Source organism: Eleutherodactylus coqui, chromosome 5 (assembly GCF_035609145.1).
Source record: "Eleutherodactylus coqui strain aEleCoq1 chromosome 5, aEleCoq1.hap1, whole genome shotgun sequence".
Lineage (NCBI taxonomy): Eukaryota > Metazoa > Chordata > Amphibia > Anura > Eleutherodactylidae > Eleutherodactylus > Eleutherodactylus coqui.
In genome coordinates, this window is record NC_089841.1 from 174,121,810 (window position 1) to 174,149,238 (window position 27,429).

Consider the following 27,429-nt stretch of genomic DNA (forward strand, 5'->3'; position numbering starts at 1 on the left):
TAGTGATAACTACACTGCAAAATCTGCCATTTAAACTTGTTGAGGTTATTTTCTGGCACGGAAAAGACCAAAAGCCGCAACATATTTCAGTATGAAGGATCCAGGTGTAAAGATCTATAGAGGGGTTTAATGGATAATTGTGATAAGATTTGATACTTTAGTGCTTCAGTAGGTTGTAGGAGTCTGATCCATACCCTCTCTGCTTTACAATGGTTAAAGCATAGAGCTAGCACTTTCTCCAGCTCTGTCTTTTTTTTTTTTGATAATTTATGCAATTTCTCTTTTTCTAGTTTGGAAAAGGAATATATTTTGCTGATGTCTCTTCAAAAAGTGCAAACTACTGCTTCACAACCCGAGATAAGAATGTGGGAATTATTCTGTTGTCAGAGGTAATGCTAACTCATTTGCAGACTGATGCTTAAATAGCAAAAAACTGTTCTTTTATGTGTACCTTTCAGTTTGTGTAATTTGGAAGATCTTCTCTAAAGTTAGATGGATTGAATAACATGATAAGCACCAAGCACTTGGTCCTGGGCTTTAATCCCGGCCACTTATAAAAAATACAGTGCAGGATTACACCTCCGGCATTGTAGCAGGAGCAGGTCGGGTGCTCGGCTGTTGGTCACTGCCGAGGACCTGTAGGTGAAGGCAAAAGTGTTTTTTTTCCACTAATTAATTTAACCCTTTCCAATCCACTGTCTGACGTCTGAAGACATTATGATTTAAGGCTGTACAGCTCCGATGTTGGAAGACGTCCATCAGGGTTCTCTTACTGTATATTGCCAGCCTCTCTGCTGTCGGAGCCTATGCAACGTGTCACCTCATGCAGTACTGGCTTTAGCCAGCAGATAGCGCCGTTGTATAACATCAGAAAGAGAGTAACCCCCTAGGAAAACCAGGATACAAATTGGATTGGAAAGGGTTAAAGTTTAATTCTCAAAGAAAAAGAGCAGTGCTTATCTACAGAAAAATACAAAAATGATGTTACAAGATAATCGTCAAGAGACATACATGATATCACAGACAGTAAAATAACGGAGTAAAGTAAGAGTGTTACCATTCTTTGGCGTGGAGTCTCGCCAGAACATCGGACCAGTCCTCACGTAAGTGACCGACCGCAAAAGTAGTCTTTAATCGCTTCTGCCTTCTCTCTTGTAGACTTTATAGTGCTCAATGAATTCCTTGGTGAAACGCGGCAGTATTTCCACAACAAGTAGAGCACAAGCATGCTGCGGATTTGAAAATCCACAATATGACTATCGCTGCTGATTGTTTTCTACTGTAAGTGAATGAGGTTTGTTAAAATCCCATTCACTTACATTGTAGTGTACATTGCTGTGTGACCTCTCCCTTGTGCAGCACCACTGCTTCTATTTGTATAGACTCATTTCTATTTTTTTTACCAACCTGATCTTGGCCTGTCAAACTGCTATTTCCTGCGGTTATATGAAAGTCAATTCACAACCTCCATGCAGGCCACTGACTGCCTATAAATGTGCAGTTACAGGAGACCGGCCAACTTCCAGACTCCAACAAGAAGGCAAAAACAGTCTAATAGAACATCCTCCGCAGTACTTATTACAGGATACTGCAGTGGATTTTCTGTATTAATCCTGACAATTAGATGGCAGATTACGTGGATTCTGTTTTGTACAACCAAGAGCAACTCTGTGTGACATGCTATAAAGGCCACACCACTATTGATAGAGTTTTGCCATCAGAAATGTCATATTTTAGACAGATTACCATTACCGTAAATGTCCAACCAATGTATCAGTTGGAGAACGCTAGAGACTCATCACCAGGGTCCCTTGATACAATCGTCTGATAAAGAATAATTACTTTGGGTGGGTTCTTCCTAATTTCATTTATAGGTATTATTTTGGAGATCTCTACCTGTTTCTAGTGCATATTGTGTTGTACACCTTTGGATAGTCATCGTGTCAGTTGTTTTGTATTGACCAGATTTCTCTCTCGCTCAGGTTGCACTTGGTAAATGTAATGAACTTCTTGCAGCAGATTATGACGCTCAGAAGAAGCTAAAAGGCAAACACAGCACTAAAGGCCTAGGTCGTAGCACGCCGGACCCCCAAAAGAGCATTACTCAGTAAGTTTGTGATATGAAGATTTTACAGTAGGGTGCATGAATTTCAGCTACACTGAACACCGTCTTTAGTAATATGCTTCGATAATCTCTTCCATATCTTTAGTAATATGCTTTGATAATCTCTTCCATATCTTTAGTAATATGCTTCGCTAATCTCTTCCATAACTGCTCTGTTGATGATTCTTTCTTACGTTCTTTTCTGCTCTGGAAAATCTGAGTGATTTCTGCTTTCACTTCCTTTTACAGTGATGGCAGTGTGGTTCCCTTGGGCCCTCTGATAGATACAGGGCTGCAAAATAACGATGGCTACACACTAAATTACAACGAGTACATTGTATATGATGCCCGTCAGGTCCGGATGAAGTATCTGCTGCAAGTTCGTTTCAACTATGAATCATTATGGTAACCGAGTAGCAGTAATGTGCTGCTGCACGGTGGAGGGACGGCAGTCCATAGAGATAGAACATAGAGCCTGTGTTTCCTTGTAGTGTTCTGCACCAGTTATTAGAAATCAGCACTTGCTAGTAATCCTGTATCTTAATGTTGTGTTACAAAGTAGAGTATAGAAAGTGTCCAACCCTAATAGTAACTACTGTTCTAGGAAATCTTATAGACGCTTAGTGAACCTTTTACCTGTTAAGTGGAACATTATATAGTTCTTTTTCTACATTACTAATAAAATTATAATCTCTTCCTTCTCAATGTGTTCCTTAAAAACTTGCATTTTTTTTCTTCGGTCCTTTTCTGTCCTAAGGCTCCTATTAGCATGTGTGTGTCCCCCTTCCTACTTCCAGCCCTCTGATCACATGTCCTTGGATGGGAAAGACCTCAGACTAGCTAAGCGCCACCTTCCCTGTACTATTTGAGGAGCTTAAGAACAGAACTGAGAGACAAATGACAAGCACCTAAATTTAGATGAAGGCAACCCATGACCCCTTCTTGTGATCACTACAGGTCCAGCTCCTGGAATCTCTAGTGATGAGCTGTTATTACCAGGGAAAGTATCATTCGTCCATATGAACATGCAGTACTACACGGCTGCCATTCAAATGTAATACATAGGTGGGCTGAAGCCACTTTTCATAGCAGCTGTCTGTTGTGGCTTGTAGAGGGAGGCCCTAGCAGTGAACCCCACTTTGACATCCATATGCCTTCATAGGGCATTATAGAAAAAAAGAATGAAGTGGAGCAAACCTGGTGTGGAAAAGGGTGAAGTGAGGATCCTGGAGCTTTGGTAAAAGGGGTAGAGTGGAGACGAGTTATTTTATTTTCTCAGGAAGGTGTAGCCCACCTACGAAACATTCTACCTATAAAAGGTGAACATATGGAATCGCTGAAAGAGTAAAAAAAAACTTTTGGGATTGGGGGGGGGGGGGGGGTGACTATGGCACAAACTTCAGATAAAGATAAACTAATATTTCTTTTGGCAAAAATATGCCAGTTATCAATAAGAACCAGCTAGTAAACACATTTCCAGGTCTATGAACCTCTTACTCAGTACTTGCTGGGGATACATGTCTGACTGTATATTAGAGAATTTCGTTCAGCGCTGAAGGTCATTAGACAGCCCCTTAATGATGGTGGGCTAGCTTGTTTTGCAGCGATATGTCACTCACCTGTTGTTCATACAGATTATCATAGTTACAGTAACTTGTCTTTGGATGTGTTAAGTAAAAATGTGTAAAATGCAGCTTAAGTTTCCACACCAGCGCAAGTAAGACCACCATAGTTCAGCTTCACAAAGCAGCTGTACATATCTCATGCCAAGAGAAGCTATGCTTCTGGAACCCCTTAAATTAGCAGTTAATGAAGTACACGATGCTCTGGCAGCATTATTACATACGTTGTGCACAATATTTTTTTTTTGGAGGGTAACTGGAGGTACCGATGCTTCTGGGGCTCATGTGAAGAGTGGGATAGGATGTCGGATCCCTATTACTTTTCCTGTGTGCACTTCTGCCACATCACACAAGCATATGTCTAATGAGTACTGCAAATTAATTCCACATCTATGTAAAAATGTATACGGTCATCCTCTTTCTTCAGAGGCGTTAGAATGTCCCTGTGCCGCTAATCCTCCGGCTTTTTATGTCCAGAAGACATGAACATATAGAAGCTAGCAGACACACATTCCTCCTCCTACCCACATCCTGCCCACAATACAACCATGTCTAGCTCATGAGTTCTGCTGTGCTAGGCACAGTTAACCAACACATTTTTGAGGTTTCATTGCTTTAATTCAAAAGATTTCCTTCAAATGACATTAACTTTGAAATTTCTAAGCGTCCCTGTGTGTGTAGGGGGGGGGGGGGGCATGCAGAATTATATAGATTAAACTACAGCAGTTTATCTAACAATCCAGATAATGTATGTGTGGGCATCTGAACGCCCATGCCTGCTTGTTGCATAGTCTTAAACTGTAAGACAGGTCAGCATATAGAGTTTTCCATACTGATCGCCGCAGGCTATGTGACACACCGCCGATGAGGAATCGCTTCCTGCCATAGGACGTGGTGACAGGCAAGTAACTGCTCCTTCGCAGTAGAAAACTCCCACCTGGAAATATACATAGGCGTTATTCAGAGGACAACAATAATGTGCGATGTCGTCAGCCGCACAAACACCCACCCACCTGTGTGAAGGGGCTGCGTTTCCAAATCTTGACACTGTGGTCAGCGGAGGCTGTGATGACAAGATTATCCATCACACTGAGGCAAGAAATAGAAGCTGCGTGAATCTGGAACAGAGAAGCACAGCCAGCTGGAAATGACTCCATTATACAGAATTGTGCCGCACTGTAGTAAGCGTCGCACAAGAACAATGCTGCAGCCGTAATAGGATCAATGCAGGGGAACAGCGTCTTACAAAGTGGGAGAGCAAGAAGCAAGCAAGCACAGGACAGCACGCAACTAATGAGGATTCCATCTGTATTAAACTTAGTTCATAAACACATCAGCACACCCGTGTAACTGAGGCCTAAAGCTGTGTTTTGTGAACCGCAGCGAAGAAAGAAAAAAAAACCCCACATGCATTTGTATAAAACCACATTTACTTTTTGAATGTAGTTTTCTTGCTGATGCTCAAAAACGCCATGTGTGAACACAGCATAAGGCCTTCACATACGGAATAAAGAACCCGTTGATTTCAATGGGTTAATTTGCTTTTTTTTTTTTTTTTTTGCACGTGGAAATAGAAAAAAAAAAAATAGGATCTGCTCTATGTTGTGCACCAAAGAGCCCCATAGACATCTGTAGGAGGTGCTTAAATGCGCCACATATATACGCACTGGTATGCACAATAAACTGCAAAATCCGCACACACCAGCACCTCCTTTGACTTAACAGCCATTTAAATCAGGGCAGGGGCGATTCTCCCCACCCATGTGAGCTAGCGGTACCTGGGCACATTATTGTGCGTACTACCCTCGTTCACTATGCAAAAAAGTTGTGAGTGATTATATTTTGCAATACGCACATGTGAAGCTACTGTAAGGTTACTATTGCACAAGCGCTAATGGCTACCACTAGCCCAGCCATTATTGGGGAACGTGTGCTGCTCAACAATTATGGTTATTAGGAGCATTTGAAAAGTTCGTATAATTGCATCCTGTACCCACAGGACAATTGGTCATTTATATGTAGGGCTCATGATTTAGAAATGAACAGTCTTTAAACTACCACCTTTGTGACTGGAATGACACTTGCTATTAAAGACAGTATAGTAACCACTAAAAAGTTTTTATTTTTTACTATTGCACATTAAACCTGTTTTTGATGTTTTTTTATGCTTGCAGGATAAAAAAAATAATTTATTTCACAAGATTTCTGTATGCAGTTTCAACAGACGTGAACAAATCCCACTCTGTATATTGAAGCTTTTTTTGCTGACTACTGGATCAGTTTTCCCCCCAAATAATCCCAACCCCTATTTTCAGTGGCTGTGTCCTCTGCACTGACACAAAACTCTCCTTCTGGTGACAGGGCTTTGAATCCCCTGCCTCCAGCAAGCGAGTGATGTGATTGGATCGAGCACAGGCCAATCAGAGCCAGTGCTCAAATCATTCACAGACAGTGAATGACATCATTGGCTTAGCCACGTCGCTCGTGAGCCAATCACAGCACTCGCTTGCTGGAGGCGGGGTATTCAAAGCCCAGTCACCAGAAGGAGATTTCTGTGTGAACGCCGAGGATACAGCAGCCTGCTGCATTGCCATCAGAGATCAGCAGCACTAAGGAGCCAGACGTTGCGGACCAGCTGAGTAGTAATAATAATTTAATGGGAATAGGCCAAAAATGTAGGACAATTGAGGGCCTCCTACACACGACCGGGTTGAAATTGCATAATCAGCTCCACGGCATTCCACACCAGGGCAAACCAATGGAGCATCTGCATGTCCGCTCACATGAGTGGACAGCGACTGCGATTTTCCGCTTGCAGAGAAAAAGTCGCGGCATGCTCAATTTTTACATGGATTCCGCACAGATGGCTTCCATTGAAGGCAATAGAAGCCGTCCAACCTGCAGCCCTTCCGCAGTTGGCATTGCAGAAAGGTCACAGAGTCTGCATCATCGCTAGTTTAAAAAAAAAAAATCTGTACTGCACAAGTCCGCGGCGAGCCGTGTGAACCATCAGCAGTACACATAAGGCAGACATAACAGGTACGTGCAGATGCCAGCCGGGCACAGGGTGGGATTCTGCTGACCATTGCGTTCGTGTACAGGCAGCCTTATTTGTACAGGTGGAGCTCCAGATCCCCTTGCTTCCCTTCACATGGCCATCAAATTAACTACTAAAATTCTGGCTGTTTGGAGCCATTGCCAGGGGCAGCTCGCTGCATATATATTTATGCAGATAGTCAATAGCAGCAAAATGCATAGGCACTAAGTTCCTCCTAGTGGTAGCTGTAGACATCAATGAAATGGTATCTGCACTAGTAGACCTGGCTTATGGCTTTGCTGTAAGGCTCATTTCACACAAGTGGTAGAGCTTTAGTCATATTTCTGTTTCTCAGCTCCGTTTTTAGAGCAGAGAATCTGAATTAAAACAGAAATAAATTGATCTGTTTTTTTCCCCCCATGGATTGATTTTTAAAGAAAAGCAAGCAGAAATCTTCCCATTTGCTTCCAGTCCGTTAGGTTTCTTTTTTTTTTTTTTTAACTGAGCAAATAGTGCTGAAGGCTGAACTGGTTTTCTGTTTTTTAACGGAAAGGCGGCGAACTGAAAAGGTTTCCTTTTGCGTTTTTTAAAAAAAAAAACAACATTGTAATCAATGGGGGAAAAAAATGGATTTTTGTACTTGCCATAAAATCTTTTTCTTGTAGCCTTCAATTGGGGAAGACAGGAGCCATGGGTATAGGCTGCTGCCTTGAGGCATGATAGTAAGAAGAAAAACTTAGCTCCTCCTCTGCCGGCTATACCTGCCTACAAGCACGGAGCTAATCAGTTTCTGCCCCAAGCAGAAGCAATGAACAAAAAAACTAAATTATGCATATGTCATAACACCAGTAAACGGCACGTAATCTAAACTCTAAAAGTAGAGAACCTCAAAGTCAAAGTGGGCGGGTGCTGTGAGCCCCAATAAAGGCTACGAAAAAAATCCTTTTTTCTCGGGTATTTGATTGAGAGACACAGCAACCTAGGGGTGGGAAGCAACAAGGACTGTGACACCATAACCTGAATCACATTGCATCAGCAGATGTAGGTCTCAGCTGCGAACTTGCAAAACCTTGCAAAGGGGTGGAGAGAAGACCTTGTGGCAGTCTTACAGAGATGAAGCCCGATGATGTACTGCCCAGGAAGCAGCCACTGAATGGGTAAGTGTACCGTGATTCCAAATGGGGGCGATCACTTCACAAGATACGACTCAAGAATGGCTGAACAGACCCAGGGAGAGGTAGTCCTCTTGGAGGCTGGTAACCCCTTGCATTTACCTTCTGGGAGATTAAAGAGGGAATTTGAGCTTTTGAAAGAGGATGCGACCGACAGGTACAGGCAAATGGCCCTCACCACATCCAGCTTTTGTAGAGCTTTCTTCTTGGGATGAGTAGGAGAGGGACAGAAGAATAGCAACACAATCTCTTTGTTCTGGTGGAAGACAAACTACCTTCAGTATAAAAGAAGGCACCGTATGCAAGACCACCTTGTCTTGATGAAGGATCAAAACAGCGTAACTGCAAAAGAGCCACCCACTCCGAGACACTCCAGATGGAATGCACCTCAACCAAGAAAGCTACCTTCTACTAAATAAAGTGCAAAGACTTTACTAAAAGGTTAGAAAGGAAAAGAGTGGAGGGTCTCCAGCACCAGGTTAAGATCCCAAGATGAAGGTGGGGATCTGTATGGAGGAACTATGTGAGCTACTCCTTGAAGAAAGGTCAGAACATGGAATTTAAATGCCAACGGTCTTTGGAAAAGAATGGATAAGACACAGACCTGGCCCTTTAGGTAACGAAGGGTCAAATTCTTGTCCAAACCAGCCCGAAGAAAAGTCAGGATCACCAGATGGGATAAGATCATTGGAGAGAGGTTTCTCTCCTCCTGCTGCCAAAAAAGGTCTTCCAGGTCCTGTAGTAAATACAGGATGAATATGGCTTCCTTATCTTGATCATGGTTTGGACAACGTCATCTGAAAATGCATTGGCCTTTAGGACTGTGGCTCAACAGCCATGCCGTCAAAGTTAGAGACCATAAATTTGGATTGAAAAAAGGGCTCTGAGAAAGAAGATCTGGAATGGGCCACATCTGTGTACCACGGGCACTTGTCAGAGGCCACAAGGACGACGAACAGCTTCTGCCTTGATTTTCTTGCATATTCGTGGCAATAGCAAGAGCTGTGGGAAGAGGTAGGGGAACGAGAAGAAGTTCTACAGAATCACAAGAGCATCTGTCACAACTCTAAGTGGGTAGCGGACTTTGGAGACAAATAGAGAAACCTTGCAGTTCAGATGAGAGACCAGCAGAGCAATGTCTTGAGTTATCCAATGTTGGCAAATCATGGAGAATACTTTTGGATATAGTGACAAATCCCTGGGATCCAACTGTTAGTCTGCAGTTCAGTTTTCTACCCCAGAGATCTGGACTGCGAATATTGCTGGAATGCAGTGTTCTGCCCAAGAGAGAATCAAGGCTGCTTCTCTTATGACAGCCTTGCTGCGTGTGCTGCTCTGGTGATTGATGTACACGACAGTCATGGTGTTGTCCATCTGGACCCAAAACAGATGTCCCTTGAGGGAGTCTTCCAAATGGAGAAGCGAGAGGAGGAAGATGGAGCAGACAGGATTCCAAAGTGTTACAGCGACCCTACACTGTATGATGGAGAAGACTGGCATCCATAGTGACTAGTAACCATTAGACTGTGAGGAAGGAGCGACCTTGCAGGAGCAGAGGGGAATGAAGCCACCATGGAAGGGCTTGATACATTCACGAGACAAGACGAGATCGGTGATTCAGAGTCCGCAAGATTTGTCCCAGGTGGAAAGAATAGTGCTTTGGAGAAGACTGGAATGGACTGCCTCAATGGTTGCTACCACTTGCCCCAGGACCTTCATGCAGAAATTGAGTGACAGGCAGGATGATGATATCTTGAGTACAGGAACTGCGGCCTGGAGGGCAAGTTTCTTGTCTTACAGAAGAGTTTTAGTGCAGCTCAACTGCTTTGCGCCGCACTGTGTTTGGTGATTGGGCAGGAGGTTGGTGTGAACAGATCTGACTTGGCAGGGAAGAAGGGAAGGAACAGTCTGACATTCAGTAAGGTTCCCTTGTCTCACGATGGGAAAGACACAGAGGCCTTTCCCTTTCTGTTTCCCAATCTTAATGGGGATAAGAGGTGTAAAATTAAGAAAACTAGGTAGAACGAATCTGGAAGACCAGTAGTACCCAGTGACTGCAGGTGGGTACAGCTTACAGGCCCATTTTCTTAGTGTCACGCCTTCTAGTAGCAGCATCCTATACCCATGGTCCCCTGTGTCTTCAAAGAAGCACCTGAGAAAACAAATATTTGTTTTAATTCAGTTTCTCTGCTCCAAAAATGGACCAGAGCCAGAATTATGACTGAAACGCTTATGCTGGTGTGAAATGAGCCTAAGAGACACCTCCGATGCTTGTTTCTGCTTAGGCTGTATGTATGATGTGAGGATAGATAGTATTTTTAGGTTACTTGCCCAATACATCCTTGGATTTATAGTTATTTTTTTGTTTTAGTATCTGTAAGTTTACCTGCTTTTGCTCCCACATGTCATCTGCACTCTCACTGGTAGTTTGTGAGGGTTTAAGCCACAAGGTCCCAACAGAGTCACATACACCTATAACAATAAAACATTGATGTAATAAGTACACATTGTCCTATCCATAATAATATGGACAAACCTTATTAAAGGGGTTGTTTGCGGCAAACCTCAAAATTTTACCTTACCCCATTCCCCGTCACCCCCCTGGCATAAAATAGCAAATTAAAGCGGTTTTTAAACCGCTTGCTACTTACCGATCCGACAAAATAAGGACTTTAAAAAATCTTCTCCCTAAGATGGCCGCCGGTCCTTTCCCAGGGATGCACTGCGGTTTTCTCCCATGGTGCACCGCGGGTCTTCTCCCATGGTGCACCATGGGCTCTGTGCATTCCATTGCCGATTCCAGCCTCCTGATTAGCTGGAATCTGCACACGTGACGGGGCGGAGCTACGCGATGACGCGTGGAAGGGGGCGGAGCCAGAACGCCGCTCGTGCCTGGACCGAGCAGAACGCACAGCGCAAGCGCGTCTAAAAAGCAAGACGACATCAGAATTAGACGGATCCATGGAGACGGGGACGCTAGCAACGGAGCAGGTAAGTGAATAACTTCTGTATGGCTCATATTTAATGCACATTACAAAGTGCATTAATATGGCCATACAGAAGTGTATAACCCCACTTGCTGCCGCGAGACAACCCCTTTAACAAAAGTAATGGTAACTCCCAGTAGCCAGTTTATTCATAACATTTCCAGAAAGGCTAACAGAGAAACATTTTAAAGCAGAATTGTAAGAAAATATACTCCCAGCATTATTTAACCCCGTTTTTCCCTTCCCCCTTTTAAAAAATCGTTACTCCTTTATTTATCTATCGACATCGCTGTATGAGGGCTTGTTTTTTGCAGTACAAGTTGTATTAGTCAATGGTGCTATTTAGTGTACCATATAATGTACTGAAAAGCTTAAAAAATAATTTAAGTGGAGTAAAATGAAAAAAAAAATAAAAAACAAAAACATTCTGCCATCTTTTTTCTTATTTTCTGCTGCCATCTTTTGCGCGCAATAACTTATTTTTGATTGCTCTTGCGAGTTGTCCAAGGGCTCATTTTTTGCGTGAAGTCCTGTAGTTTGCGTTGGTACCATTTTGGAAAATATGCGACTTTACGATCGCTTTTTATTGCATTTATTCTTGGAGACAGGGTAACCAAAAAACTGCATTTCTGATGGTTTATTTTTTTCAAGCGACGTTCACCATGTGGGGTAAATAATGCGTTATTTTGATAGATCGGACTTTTGAGGACGCAGTGATACCAAATATGTATTTCTCGTCCATATCCTTGGGGGACACAGCAAAACCTTGGGTATAGCTTCTGCCACTAGGAAGCGACACTAAGCATAAAAGTTAACTCCTCACACTAGCTATAACCCACCTGCAGGCATTCAGCTAGAACACTTTTTAGCTTAGTGTCTGCAGGAGGCAAACATGTTTAGAGTAGGTCTTCAAGGATATGTCATTTGTGGGAATATGGGGAGGCAGGGCTTTTCCCTGGCCTCCCAGGGAAGGGTTAACAGTACGGTGTCTCAACCGTGCTGTTTACACCTGATCCAAAGAAGACAAGGTGGTTCGATCATGCCTGTGCGCAATAGATCGCTGCCCGCCAGCCATAGTGTTCCCCACCCTGGAGCAATTCCCATCCTCCGCGACGGCGAGTGCGGTGGGGAACACTGCTGGAGACAGACACCGTGACGGAGGAGAAACTTCTGGAAGAGGGGTAACTATACAGAAGGTAAGTATATTCCCCTGCCCTCTCTCTCCCAACTCTCCTTCCCCCTGAACGAAGCACGCTGCTGTCAGGGGGAAAGCCCCCTCACTTCCTTTGGGGTGGCATTCCCTAGTACAGCCCTTGGGGTCGCCTTGCTGCGGGGATCGCACTGGAGGGTTACTCTAATTCCTGGTTTTTCGGGCCTACCATGCCGCTAGAATATCGGCCTCTGTACGTTCAGCGGTCCCTGAGGGAAGGGATCGCCGCGAACGTAATGGCAGCGGCTGCCCGCACTGGTTCGCGCCAGATACTGCGGCTAAAGATTTAGTCCCTGGCTTTTCGGGCCTACTAGGCCCGCCCTCTCTTCCCAGCTGGCAGTGGCTCTGGCATCTGTAGGCATCAGGGGCAGTAGCCACACCGGATGTGCGTTTGAAAATCTAGCCCGGCTTTTCAGGGCTACTAGGCCAGCGCTCTTTTCCCAGCCAGCGGTGGCTCTATGGCGGAATCCGCAGCAGTTCCGGACTCTGTGGGCTTGGGGGGCAGCGGCGCTGTATGTGGGGCCGTGCCGGATGCGTGGCTGAAAATATAGCCCCCAGCTTTTGGGCCTACTAGGCCCGCGCTCTCTCTCCCCAGTCAGTGATGGCGCTGGGGAGGATCCCAAGGCGGCTGTGGCCTCCATGGGCATAGGGGACAGCTGCAGCACGGTTGCAGGGCCGCGCCGGACACACCTTTGCATGCTGAGAGGTGTGGGCTGGTTTTCTATAAATTGAGGTCTTGGTTTGGGCCTACTGTAGGCCAAGCCCACGAGAGGGTTAGTTTAGGGGAGCTGGTACTGCATGGGGCCAGGCTCTCTCCCCCTACCCCTCTGTTATTCCTCTCTGCCCCTGCGTGATGTCTGTGAACAGAGATGATGCGGCGGCTGCTATAGGAGAAGCGCTGATATGATCCAGAAGCTCCAGCTGCGATCCATGTCCCCGTGGATTGGGTAAGCCCTGCCTGAGGCACCTTACCTTGCGCCCCTCACACCAATGCTTCCCAGTGGCTCTGTGCGCAGTATTGTGCTAACTCCATGTCCGACCCCAGACCGCGAGGTTTCAGACAAGCTACAGTCAGAGCCACGCTTTACGCCTGTGCTCGCTGTAACGCAATATTTCCATAGCTCCGCTATGCGGACTGTCTACCATAGCAGCAGGCTCGGGTCCCCCTGCCGACCCCACGAGGCATGCAGTCAAACCTGAATGGGCACACGCCCTTGCTGTGGCGGTCTCCGCTCTGGCTAGCATTCTGCAGCCAGTGTACGCAGTATAACAGTGCGTTCGCCATTGCGCAGCATTTTGTTGCCGTGCGGCTTGCTTGTTGCTGCTGTTCTCTTCTGTAGTGCGGCCAGCGTTTTGCACTGATCAGTGGTTTCGCTGTCAATGACCGCCATGCATCGTGCAGCCGTTGCGCAAGCAGTCCTGATTGTCGCCTGCGAGGCGGCCGGTTTTCATGCGCAAAGGCTCCTCTGGCCGGGACGTGTTTCTTTTGTGTGGCGCTGCAACTAGATGTCACAAGGAGGTTAGGGACTAGGTTTACCTCTTTTTCCTGAAACCTCTGGTACCTTCCATAAGGGGTACTTGCACGTGCTCCGAAGTGGGTTGAGCCTTGCCTGTCAGTAGCTCCATGGTTGCCCCTCCTAGGGTACGTGTCCAGGATGATACTCGGATAGGGGTGGCCAGAGCCACATACCAGGTGCGCTCTCACTACAGTACGAGATTTACATCCAAGCAGAGAATGTCTCATCATATGAACAACAGCATTACTCCGGGCTGGCTGAGAGCTGTGGTACCTTCCATATGGAAAATGTACTGTGCACAGGTATTCGGCAGAGACATCGATCCCCTTCTCCGCTTTAGAACCATCCTGCAGGCAGCTGTAGCGCAGGTCTCCGGGCCAGCAGGACAGGCAGAGCCACGTACTAGGTGCGCTCTTGCTACAATACGAGATTTACACCCAAACAGAGAATGTCTGTTCTTATGAATAACAGTGTTTGAACTGGGTTCAGCAGTACTCCACGCTGACTGAGACCTGTGGTACCTTCCATATGGAAAGCGTACTGTGCACAGGTATTCGGCAGAGACATCGATCCCCATCTCCACTTTAGAACCATCCTGCAGTCAGCTGTAGCAGAGGTCTGAGCCCAGCATGACACGTGGACAGGGACGGACAGAGCCACATGCTATGTGCGATCTCGCTACAGTACGAGATTACATCCAGATAGAGGTTATCTCCTCCAAATATCCTCCTTTGAACTGGTGGTCAACATTACTCCGGGCTTGCTGTGACATGTGGTATCTTCCATGTGGCAAGCGTACTATGGACAGGACTTCTGTGGACTCATCGCCCCTCATCTCCGATATGGAACGGGTGAGTCTTACCTAACGGCTACCGCCACTATGGTGAGCCATCTGCACTTTCCTTGCAGCAGCTTGGCACAATCTCAGTTTACAGGAGTGGCACAGACTGGGGCCGTCCAGGACTGCATAATACCGTACACTGTTGCCAATACGAGATTAACGTCTAGTCACAGATTGTCTTGGCAGACGAACAGCCTTGTTCTGTCTACATATAGTGGAAGGTCTGGTTTTCCATCTTCTAGCAGGGAGCCTGGGACGCTGACCCACGCGGATGGCTAGATAGGAATTCTGCCAAAACAGCCCTGGGGCCCTTCAGAAGGCCCCCGGCTGCCATGACACCCACACAGCTCCCTTTGATCACATCACGGTTGGGGTGGGGAAGAGGCGCGTTCGAAGGGATATCAATGCCGCTATCAGAAAGGACATCTGCATTTAAAGGGTTAATAGCGCCGCTGATTTGAGCCGTTGTTGCCTGGTTTCGGCTGTAATAAACAGCCGGCGCCCACGATGTATGAAGAGAGGTCGTCCCGCGATCTCTCTTCATACATCCTCCAATGCTGCAGGAAGTAAATGTACGCTCTGCAGCGTTAAAGAGGTGAATAGAGAATGCAATAGTTTACTAAAACTGACAAGGCAAAAGAGCAAAAAGGTAGTTTTTAGGCCCCCTGTCCACGGGCGTGATTGCACGGGCGGTAAATTGCCGGCGAATCACGCTCTCTGAAGCTTTCCATAGCATTGCTATAGAAAGCGCCGGCCCACTGTCCACGAGCGGAGAATCATTGCGATTCTCTGCTCGTGGCCGGCAATGCGCAGAATGCTGCGAATTGCCGCGATTCTCCACGGTCAGCCTATCTGGCAGATAGGCTGACAGCGGAGATCCATGTGCTGGCTCCTGTCCCAGGCGGCGGAGATCCGCCGCGGGATACCGCAACGCCCGTGGACAGGGGACCTTAACCCCTTAATAACGCAGCCATTTTTCTTTTTCCATTTTCGTTTTTTCCTCCCCCCTTTAAAAAAATCGTAACTCCTTTATTTATCCATCGACGTCGCTGTATGAGGGCTTGTTTTTTGCGGGACAAGTTGTATTTTTCAATGGTGCTATTTAAAGTACCATATAATGTACTGAAAAACGTTAAAAAAATTCTAAGTGGAGTAAAATGAAAAAAAACCGACATTTCGCCATCTTTTAGTGCGTCTTGCTTCTACGGCGCACAAACGGCAACAAAAACGACATGATAACTTTATTCTATCGGTCGGTATGATTACTACGATACCAAACTTGTATAGTTTTTTTTTTTACTATACTCTTTTTTTTCCAAAGACATAAAAAAATTTTCAATTATTTTCTGCCGTCATTTTGTGCGCGCAATAACTTTTTTATTTTTCCGTCAACGTAGTTGAGCAAGGTCTCATTTTTTGCAGGATGTGCTGTAGTTTCTGATAGTACCAATTTGGAATACATACGACTTTCTGATCGCTTTTTATTGCGTTTTTTCTGGGAGACAGGGTAACTAAAAAAGTGCATTTCTGGCGTTCTTAATTTTTTTTTTCGGCCGACGTTCACCGTGCGGGAAAAATAATGCAATACTTTGATAGTTCAGACTTTTACAGATGCGGCGATACCAAATACATATTTTTAATTTATTATTTAGATTTTTTAATAGATATGGCAAAAGGGGGATGATTTAAACTTTAACAACTTTTTTTTTTTCAATTAAAAAAAACTTTATTCATTTTTTTTACATTACTTTGAAGTCCCCCTGGGGGACTTGAAGATGCGATGCTTTGATCGCTCCTGCAGTATGACGTCATACTGCTTTTTGACAGGCAGCCTATGAAGCCACCCCACGGGGACGGCTTGATAGGCAGTCTGTTAAGGCAGCCCTGGGGCCTTTCATTAGGCCCCCGGCTACCATGACACCTGCACGGCTCCCCCGATCTCACCGCAGGGGGGGGCCGTACGGGACCCCCGAACATCGTTCGGGGGATTTAAATGCCGCTGTCAGAATTGACAGCGGCATTTAAATGGTTAATAGCCGCGATCGGCCGCGCGGCCGATCGCGGCTATTGCCCGCGGGTGTCAGCTGTTATAAACAGCTGATGCCCGCACTGTATGAAGAGAGGTTGCCACGCAACCTCTTTTCATACATACCCCGACGCTCCATGACGTACCGGTACGTCATTTGTCGTTAAGGGGTTAAGCTGCTTTTACGTGTAGCAGAAAATGTTGTCATGGCAAAATCCACATGTGTAACATGCAAATCGTTTAGTCGGAATTGCTCAGGCTTTGCCAAGGATGAAATCTGCAGCAAATCCCCATTGAAATTCATATGTAAGACATGCGGAATTAGGTGTGGATTTTGCGGTTATGGAGTTTTCTGCCACATGTGATAGCACCTTAAACTGTTAAGTCCCATTTAAACACACAGATGATTGCTAAAAATTCGTCAGAAACTGACAATTTTGAGCGATCATTTTGCATTAGCTACTAAAGGGCTAATGAGCCCATTAGTAGCTAACTAGCTTCATTTGCATGTATTTAGAGAAGGACAGGTGGTCTGTTCTCTAAATATATTGCTATTGTTCTCCAGCGGGACAGCTGCTGAAAGAATGTTATCAGCGCTGCCCGCGGAGAACTCAGTGTGCTGTCCATCTTATCAAGAAAGACGGATTTTAGGCTCAGAGATGGATGAAACGTGCACAGTAAGGGCACACATTTAGAAGCAACGATAATCGCTCAAAAGGTGGCTTTTGAGCGAATTCTGAGTGATAGCCGTTGTGTTTAAAATAGCCTTTTGTGTTTGTTCACAGGGTGGGGTTCATCGAGGAAAAATTCCATGTGAATTTAGTCTAATATCTGCATCGAATTCCGCATGTGGCATTTTGAAGCGGAAACTAAAAAGCAGCAATGTGTCACTTCTGTATGTGGAAACACCCGAAAACTAAATTTTCCACGTTGAAATCCCACTCACGGATTTTGACGCAGATTTTAGAGGTGGAATTCCCGTGGATTTTTTTCCATGGTGAAATGCACCGTGTGAACATTCCCTCACGCTGAAGATCAAGTCAATCTACAGGTTATTAAAAAGATATTTTTCTGTAATACATAAGGTGCGCCTTAAATCAGGCTATTTAACTTAATAAAACCGTTTAGATTAAATAAATCTGCTGCTTACCAAAATGTGGATGAGATGTAGTGGGAATGGCGAGAGGATTTAGCTTTTCTTGTGGAGGGTGGACCTGTGCCTCTGGTATTGAAGAGTCAGTAGCATCCTGTCACAGGAGGAAACATTCTCAATGTCAAGTTGGTTGCATTTATTTGCAGCATATACAATGTATAGTATAAAAGTTGCTCCATGTAGTATAAAAAAGCAATTTGCAGAAAACGTGCAAATATGTTTCTTGTACAGTGAGCCCTGAAGTTGCCATAGCTCCAGGTTAGGGCTTCTACCCACTCGCGTTTTAACGCAAATGTCAATGGGACTTTCTAATGATAAAAACACATCACACAAAAATCGCAAAGCACCAACTTGTGGTGGGTTTTTAACATTGCAAAAAATGCAAGTGGGGAGGAGCCCTTAAAGTTTTCAACATACAATGGCCTTTCCAGGGTCACTGTAACTTGAAGGCACGTTCATCCTATGATGTCACAGATCGATTTGTGAAATTAATGACATAAAATAAATAGTCTGGATCTGCAGTATATATGATCCGTTTGGGTATTTCAATGGTATTACTGCACTGTATGCAGAGATTAACTGTCAGCACTTCAGTCCAGCACTATAATGTTCTTTACTGCTCTTTCGAACCCTGGGGAAGGGGCGACTATTGTTTTTTTAAGAAGCAAACAATAAAAAGTCCCACCTTGTCTTCATGTGCTGCACACCTCAGTTCCGCTAGCAAGTATACTCACAAGCTGATTGCCATCCAGCTACTTCTGGCTCTGACAGACGCAAAACAATCCAATTGCAGGAATACAGCTTTTTGTGGAAAAACTTGCTTTTTATTTTCTTGTGGTGCTTGAATAATACAGAGAACGCGTTTCGGTTATGAAACCTTGTTCACCTCTGACTAACAAATGCATAATGCAGACCTTAAAAAGGTTTAGTGAAAATAAGTGAATTAAAAACACATGTGCAATTAACCCATGGCAATCTGTTACTTCAATTACCAGAGCTCGTTCCTCCTGCAGGAACTTGCCCTGATCATTTTATATATGCATGACACATTATATGGTATATAAGAATAGCATATTCATATACATATACTGAGCGCTCCGCTGAAAAGAGTAGAGTATGAAAACAATACATCATTGTTATAGAAACAAAAGGAAAATAACCTTTCTGACAGCAATATTAAATCAAGACACAAATTATTAGTATGGAATGTTATTACCAGCGATATATAGTAATCCATAACGCTACACCATACACTTCCAGCATAATGAAATCATGCTGGAATAAATGTGTGTTACTTGATAAATAATAATTATTATACCTAATAAATGTATAAAAGGTCCGTTTTATAATTCATTCCTTTAGGGAATCTTGTATTTAAGTTTAATATCCAGAACGCTTCTCTTTTAAACACTTTATCCGGGTTGATTGTTCCTTTCTTTTTATTTACGACCTTTTCAATCCCAAAGAATGAAAAAGTATTTAAACTGCCTTTATGCTTATCACAAAAGTGTTTAACCGCACCTGAACTGTTCACATTATCCTTTTTGATGTTACGGATGTGTTCATTGATCCGGGTCTTCAACTTTCGTGTGGTGCAACCTATATAATTCAAATTACACTCTCTGCATTGAATCATATATACTACATTAATAGTGTTGCAGTTAATATAATTGCAGATTTTATACTCTTTATTATTGTCGCTGTCAGAAAAAGTTTTTCTCCTATCAGTTAAATGGCATACGGTACATCTGGAATTGCCGCAGCGGAAAAAACCTTGAAATTTCATCCATTGCGGTTTTCCCTGACTGGAGGAAAAAGTGCTAGGTGCTATCAGATCTCCCAAATTTTTACTTCTTTTTGCAACACACTTAATTCCCTCATTCAATATCTCATCAACAATATCATCTTGTCTTAAAACAGGCAAAAATTTGAAAAACATTTTTTTAATCTCATAAAAATTTCTGCTGTACGTTGTAGAGAAAACCATTCCCTTATTAATATTTCCTTTTTTGCTTATACACTTATCCTTAAGTAGCTCTTCCCTGCTGACTGTTTCTATTTTAGTACATGCCTCATTCAATAATGGCTGTTTGTAACCTCTCTGATACAGCCTATTTTTGATGTCCATTTTTGCTGCATTAAATGAGACATCATCAGAGCAAGATCTTTTTGCTCGTATTAGTTCCCCTACGGGAATAGCTTTGATAGTGTGTCTGGGATGACCACTCTTTGCATGTAGTATGGTGTTACCCGCTGTTGTTTTTCTGTATAATTTGGTCTCTATTCCTTTAATACAATCACCTTTCAGGGTTAAATCCAGAAATGGTACTTCCACGTCACTATGCATCACAGTAAACTGTAAATTGACAGAATTATTGTTGATATAATTTTCAAACTCACTGATTTGTGACCGATAGTTGCAGGGATCGGCTCACCCTGTGAGCATTTGAGCTCGTGGGTGGACCGATCCCTGCAACCGTTGGTATATAGAACCCCAGGTTTTTTGAGAGACAGTAAGCATGTAATACAAAAGTTGCAAAATATGAAGTGGAATGATGACTTGTGTTGGATCTTATGTGATGTCAAGGATCTGTATTCTTGCATACCACACCATGCGGCCATAGAAGCAGTACGTTTTCATTTACAGAATTTTAGTAATTACAGTAATGAGCTGAAGGAATTTATTTTGCTATCTACGGAATTTTTGTTAACGCATAATTTTTTCTCGTTTGATCAACAATTTTTCTTGCAAATTTCTGGAGCCCCGATGGGATCGAAATTTTCTCCGGTTATAGCCAATCTCTTTATGAGTTGGTGGGAAGATTCCTTTATTTTCAGTCATAATAATCCCTTTGTTGGTCGCATGGTGTGGTATGCGAGATACATTGACGATATAATAATTATCTGGAATAAGGGTCTGGAACGAAATGGGGTGCACGAACAAATCAGTGAGTTTGAAAATTATATCAACAATAATTCTGTCAATTTACAGTTTACTGTGATGCATAGTGACGTGGAAGTACCATTTCTGGATTTAACCCTGAAAGGTGATTGTATTAAAGGAATAGAGACCAAATTATACAGAAAAACAACAGCGGGTAACACCATACTACATGCAAAGAGTGGTCATCCCAGACACACTATCAAAGCTATTCCCGTAGGGGAACTAATACGAGCAAAAAGATCTTGCTCTGATGATGTCTCATTTAATGCAGCAAAAATGGACATCAAAAATAGGCTGTATCAGAGAGGTTACAAACAGCCATTATTGAATGAGGCATGTACTAAAATAGAAACAGTCAGCAGGGAAGAGCTACTTAAGGATAAGTGTATAAGCAAAAAAGGAAATATTAATAAGGGAATGGTTTTCTCTACAACGTACAGCAGAAATTTTTATGAGATTAAAAAAATGTTTTTCAAATTTTTGCCTGTTTTAAGACAAGATGATATTGTTGATGAGATATTGAATGAGGGAATTAAGTGTGTTGCAAAAAGAAGTAAAAATTTGGGAGATCTGATAGCACCTAGCACTTTTTCCTCCAGTCAGGGAAAACCGCAATGGATGAAATTTCAAGGTTTTTTCCGCTGCGGCAATTCCAGATGTACCGTATGCCATTTAACTGATAGGAGAAAAACTTTTTCTGACAGCGACAATAATAAAGAGTATAAAATCTGCAATTATATTAACTGCAACACTATTAATGTAGTATATATGATTCAATGCAGAGAGTGTAATTTGAATTATATAGGTTGCACCACACGAAAGTTGAAGACCCGGATCAATGAACACATCCGTAACATCAAAAAGGATAATGTGAACAGTTCAGGTGCGGTTAAACACTTTTGTGATAAGCATAAAGGCAGTTTAAATACTTTTTCATTCTTTGGGATTGAAAAGGTCGTAAATAAAAAGAAAGGAACAATCAACCCGGATAAAGTGTTTAAAAGAGAAGCGTTCTGGATATTAAACTTAAATACAAGATTCCCTAAAGGAATGAATTATAAAACGGACCTTTTATACATTTATTAGGTATAATAATTATTATTTATCAAGTAACACACATTTATTCCAGCATGATTTCATTATGCTGGAAGTGTATGGTGTAGCGTTATGGATTACTATATATCGCTGGTAATAACATTCCATACTAATAATTTGTGTCTTGATTTAATATTGCTGTCAGAAAGGTCATTTTCCTTTTGTTTCTATAACAATGATGTATTGTTTTCATACTCTACTCTTTTCAGCGGAGCGCTCAGTATATGTATATGAATATACTATTCTTATATACCATATAATGTGTCATGCATATATAAAATGATCAGGGCAAGTTCCTGCAGGAGGAACGAGCTCTGGTAATTGAAGTAACAGATTGCCATGGGTTAATTGCACATGTGTTTTTAATTCACTTATTTTCACTAAACCTTTTTAAGGTCTGCATTATGCATTTGTTAGTCAGAGGTGAACAAGGTTTCATAACCGAAACGCGTTCTCTGTATTATTCAAGCACCACAAGAAAATAAAAAGCAAGTTTTTCCACAAAAAGCTGTATTCCTGCAATTGGATTGTTTTGCGTCTATTGTTTTTTTACTAGTACACTGTGTGCTGTACTGGACCCTGAAGAAGCTCCTGTCCTCTATATCATAAAGCACCCGCCAGTATCCTCCTGCTTTTTCTGGCTGTTCTACAAATAAATCAAGGCCTTGCATATTAGTTATCTGCTCATTTTTCATTAGTTATAGTTTTACTAGTGTTGGAATCACAACTAATTACTAGTTTTCCATAGCGCTACGGTTTTAAGCTGCAATGTTTTTAACTCTCTTATAACTACGGAGGCAAAATACTCGTCAGAGTAAAGTGGTCTTACGACTACGATACCTGCAGAGATCCACTCTTGGGATCTAAGAGTACATCTTTTCCTGCCAGCGTGTGCAGCTGCAGCTTCTGAGAGGCAGTGAGAACAGCCGACAGAACCAAGGACTCCAATGCAACACTGTAAGCCTTCTTCCCTCTGCAAGTTACAATGAATGTTTAAAGACAAGGACTATTAGATAAATGTAACACGCTGCACCTTTCTGTATCTCCGCTATATCATCCACTATTAATAATTCTTAACTGACCTTAATACACCACCTTTACAAGGAAACAAGAGCCAGCGGGAAACTGTGAGATCACTGGACACACAGCAGAATGAACGCTTAGTCGTGAAGATAATTGAGGAGATTCCAAGATCACCGCACTGCAAAAAACACGTAACAATCAGATGGGAGGTGTCACACTCCAGGCGAAACTAATACACAGTGTTCTACCTAGTTAGTGCAGGGCCTAAAGGCCAGGATGTATTTACTGCTGGACACATGAGTAGGTACTTTATGAAACATTTAATTATATGGATCAGTAAAGAGAGGGGGACTATCAGGAACCATCCTTTAAGGTGTGAGGGACCATGAAAAGCTGTCTCTAATACCCCATTTAGACTGACCGTTTGAGTGACAATTTTGAGCAATCATCTTTGCATACTCTATAGTAGCCTAGTAGCTACTATAGAGCCATGCAGGCGCAGCAGGACACCGCTGCTATCTCTCGCTGAACAGTACAGCTGTTTTGCATAAGCAAACAGCTATAGTGAATTCACAGCAGGACACAGGCACAGAGAATCGTATCAGTGCAGCCGGCTGTGATAATAGCCTGCTCCGCTGATAACAGCTGATTGCTCATTTCAAGAAAACGTGAAGTGAGCAATCAACGACTTGTGCACGAAAACTGCACGTGGTCAGTGCATTTAGACAGAACGAGAAGATGATTCTTTTGAGCGATTCTCGTTGTGTCTAAATCAGCCTTAGGCCTCCCTCACACAGGGCGTTTGCAGAAACGCAGCGTTTTTCAACGCTGCGTTTACTGCAGATTCTGCCCGGTTTCAGCAGCGCTGGCATACTTTAATGCCAGCGTTTTGGCTGCGTTTTCAGCTCGGCTGAAAGCGCAGCCAAGGATGCTGAAAAGAAAAAAAAAAAGTAATACTCACCTAGCCGCTGCAGTCCGGGTTACTTTCTTTTTTCTCTAGCCTAGCTGGGACTAATTTTCAGGGTAGGGCTTCTATTGCAAGCCCTCACCCCGAAAATCGGCGAGCGGTTATCGCTGCCAAAAACGCGGCACCAAGTGTTGCCGCGTTTTCAGCAATGCTAAAACCACTGCCCATTCATTTCAATGGGCGACGCAGGGCTGAAAACGCCCCAAAATAGAACTTGCATTGCTGTCAAAGCGCAACGTTGGAAAGTGCTGCGTTTTCAGCCCTGTGCGAGCAGCCCCATTGAAATGAATGGGAGTGTTGTACAGCGTTTAGCGCTGGGCTGAAAAGGCAGTGCTAAACGCTGTACAAAACGCCCTGTGTGAGGGAGGCCTTAAGTGTGCCTTCCCAAAAGTGGAGCCAGTGCATTGTCCCTCCTAATCAACAGGAGATTGCCCAACAAACAATGCCAGCCAAGTTCTCCCCATAAAGAATACTATTGGCATGTCCCTGGTAAACACAACCAGCACAGAGAGGGGCCATGAGTGTGACCAACCCCTCCCTAAACAACGCCACTGTTAACTCCCCTAAGAAGCACTAGCATAGTGGAAGGTGCTATTATGTAGGCCATGTGTGGAACTATTAGAGGAGCATTTAATAACACCATTACTTGCATATATTATCATTTCACAATTAAAAAATTAAACCTTACACCAGGCATAACAGTTCACATTCATCAGTGTATTTGCACTGGCATATTTTGCTCCAAGATCAACTGTCTAATATGCCATGGGACACATTAACTATTCGTGCCAAATCTCGAGACATTTAAAGATGCAACATATCTATCAACTTTGAGACATTTTGATAAGATTTGTCACGAGTAACAATGGTGCCAGCAGCAAAACGCACATAATAAATTCAGCCCAGTGTTTATATTTTTCTAAAGTGTCTCTTTAAAGATTTACCTGCAGCATTAGTAAACTTTTGTAACGGTCCCAAACAATTATGTCTCCGCACTCTCCACCTGACACCACCAGATCACCATCAGGGGACCACGCAACAGCAGTAATTGCTCCTTTGTGACTTGTTACCGGCAGAGAGTCTGTGAATAGAGTAAATCAGAAAAGTGCTGACACAATGCCTTCCTTAGATATTCCTACTGCTCACATCATTGTTTCATACCATCTCTGCATGGGGCTCCCCATAGTCGTATGGAGCCATTTTGAGCTGCTGTCACAGTTACTTCAAGCTGAGGATCTGCCGCTGAAGATATTACCGCAGCTCCGTGACCGTGTAGAGTTTGTATCTGCTCCATCTAGAAGACAGAGGCCGAGGTGTGTCATCATTATTGTGTATGTTGTGAAACATCTGTTGCATCACCAGACATTACTAGACGTTTCACTGTAAAGTTCTGTATACGTCGGTCTCACCTGCAGAGGACTCCACTTTAATACCATGGCATCAGAACCCGCTGTATACACCACTAAATCGGCATCATCTGAAAGTAAAAATTTCGCATAATACTAAGTTTTTAGCATTTGTCAAAAGAGCCCAAATTCCTTTTATTAATTGTGGTTTCCTCTACATTTGACAATTTGTCCGGACAGTAATCTACAGTAACACACCTATATATTATTTTTCTTCCTGTCAAGTTTGTATAACTTGCAAAACTGTACCTCGGCTATGTTCTGGCTCCCAGTAAGCGGCGCTCTGATTTATCTGACTCTGATGAGTTTGAATACTAGCAATCTCCGTCCCAGTAAGACTCCAGACCTTTAGGAAACCATCTCGGCCAGTAGTGATAACACGTTCCCCCTTATTAGAGAAAGCAAGAAAGTAACATGAAACACTATAGCAGATCAGTGGGAATGGTAAAGACGACGACCTACACACCATGCACAGAGCACTGCTGACAGCACTGTGATGCCCTGCAAATCTCACAAGCTGCGTCTCCTTCCGGATGTCCCACAGGCACACACATCCATCTCCTGAAGATGAGACCTGTCAAAAAGCACATTTATCTTGAATGTTTTACTATGTTCCAAGTCAACTAGATAGAACTGCACTTAAGAATAACTTTTTAAAATGACATAGTAAAAGCATAACGACTTCTTACCAACATGCCGTCATCTGTCCATGAACAGCAAGTCACCCAGTCCTTGTGACATGACAGCAGAGCGTGTGCCAGAACAGGAGGATTCACCGAGACGTCCCAACAGAGCAGAGACTGCGTCAAAGGAAACAGTCAATTACTGCAAACTTACCAATATTGGAGGTTTGGGATTAGATTTTCACACATTTACATCCAGTAACTATATAAGCAAAGTTACACTTTTAGGCCGGCTGCACACGAGCGTGACGGGCTCAGCCGCGAAATTCCGCAGCGGAGCCCGTCACGGCGCCACCCAGGAGACCCCATACTTACCTGCGGATCTGGCGTCCTCGCTCCCGCATGAGGCTTCCCCGCCCACCTCCGCTGCGTCATGTGACACGCCCACCACGTCACATGACGCGGACGGCCGTGTCATATGACGCGGCGGCGGTGGGGAAGCGTTTTCACGCTATCTTCCGCTGTGCTACAGCGGAAAATAGCGTGAACGGATGGCTTCCATTGACTGCAATGGAAGCCGTCCGCGCGTACACCCGCAGCAAATACAGCATGCCGCGGGTGAGGACGGGTGATTTCACGGTGCGGAATTCCGCGGTGGAATTCCGCACCGTGAGCCCTGAGCTATTAGGTTCAATAGAACCTAATAGCTGCGGGCAACACAGCGGAAATCCGTTCGTGGGAAGGAGGCCTTATACGGTGTAATATTAGATAATTCTGCTGGACATACACCTCAGTCATTGTAACCTACTAGGATTTACAAAGATAGATTTGTGTATAAAACAGTACAATCATAAGCAATCTCCCGCCTTCTTCACATTACTTACACCTTCCAGAAACCACTAACACTTTCTAAACAGAGGAGGAGCAGAAGTAATACAGATAGGAGCTATAGAAACCAAACAGAATACAGCAAGTATACTTGCTTATAGGTGTGCTGCTCTCAACTATGTGATTTGGGATTACTGACTTTGGAAGAGCCAAGTATTTATTTACTACTTAGCCATTTTTATTTTTTGCATTTACTACTTTCATCTAATCTAGCTGTATGATCCCCATTTAGCATGTGCTCCATGATTGACGATGCTGTCCAGCGTACATCTTGTGCCCTCCCTATATGCAGTCCTTGAACAGCTGTTTGAGGGTGCATACTGCTGTATGAGAGGTGAGCATCTTGCACTTTTGGAAGCCCAGATCAGGGATCTAAATGCACAACTTGTAACACCAAGATCCATTGGCATCATGGAAAGGACTTGGCTGCTCACTGAGCAGGTACTCGCTGGGGTAGATGTGAGGATAGATGGTAGTTTGAGAGAGCAGGATGATTAGACAGTCAGCTGGGTGACAGAAAGAGGGGTAGAGGGAGGAGATCTGGGGAGGCTAGTCCTGAACTGGCACACTCCAAGACATTTGCAAAATTGGCAGATGAGGGGGATGCCATTACAGGATTAGCACCTCTGCAGCACGACATGCCCTCTGACCGTCAAGGAGATGTCTGCTCCAGTAAAAACAGGAACAGCAGGGTGGGCTAGACAGGTCCCGGTAGTTGGAGACTCAATTATTAGGGGGACAGACAGGGCAATCTGCCACAAAGATCGGGATCATAGAACAGTGTGTTGACTTCATAGCGCTTGAGTTTGCCACA

At 43.8% G+C, this 27,429-nt stretch overlaps 2 protein-coding genes across 2 annotated transcripts in view; one reads left to right on the top strand and one right to left on the bottom strand.

Annotated features, from left to right (window-relative positions):
* PARP2 (poly(ADP-ribose) polymerase 2) overlaps positions 1-2,809 on the top strand; it is a 56,317-nt gene extending 53,508 nt beyond the window's left edge. The window contains exons 17-19 of the mRNA XM_066603733.1: positions 291-389; positions 1,983-2,107; positions 2,354-2,809. Of these exons, the coding sequence (XP_066459830.1) occupies positions 291-389; positions 1,983-2,107; positions 2,354-2,513 (384 nt within the window). The 3' untranslated portion in view covers positions 2,514-2,809. The remainder of the gene's footprint in view (positions 1-290; positions 390-1,982; positions 2,108-2,353) is intronic.
* A 1,519-nt stretch (positions 2,810-4,328) lies between these two features.
* Positions 4,329-27,429, bottom strand: part of TEP1 (telomerase associated protein 1) — a 74,508-nt gene continuing 51,407 nt past the window's right edge. Inside the window, exons 43-54 of the mRNA XM_066603741.1 lie at positions 25,794-25,904; positions 25,571-25,678; positions 25,354-25,492; positions 25,108-25,175; positions 24,860-24,992; positions 24,643-24,779; positions 22,791-22,909; positions 22,549-22,681; positions 17,667-17,763; positions 10,322-10,407; positions 4,740-4,844; positions 4,329-4,663 (exon numbers count right to left, since the gene is read on the bottom strand). Coding sequence (XP_066459838.1) covers positions 4,520-4,663; positions 4,740-4,844; positions 10,322-10,407; positions 17,667-17,763; positions 22,549-22,681; positions 22,791-22,909; positions 24,643-24,779; positions 24,860-24,992; positions 25,108-25,175; positions 25,354-25,492; positions 25,571-25,678; positions 25,794-25,904 — 1,380 coding nt within the window. The 3' untranslated portion in view covers positions 4,329-4,519. The remainder of the gene's footprint in view (positions 4,664-4,739; positions 4,845-10,321; positions 10,408-17,666; positions 17,764-22,548; positions 22,682-22,790; positions 22,910-24,642; positions 24,780-24,859; positions 24,993-25,107; positions 25,176-25,353; positions 25,493-25,570; positions 25,679-25,793; positions 25,905-27,429) is intronic.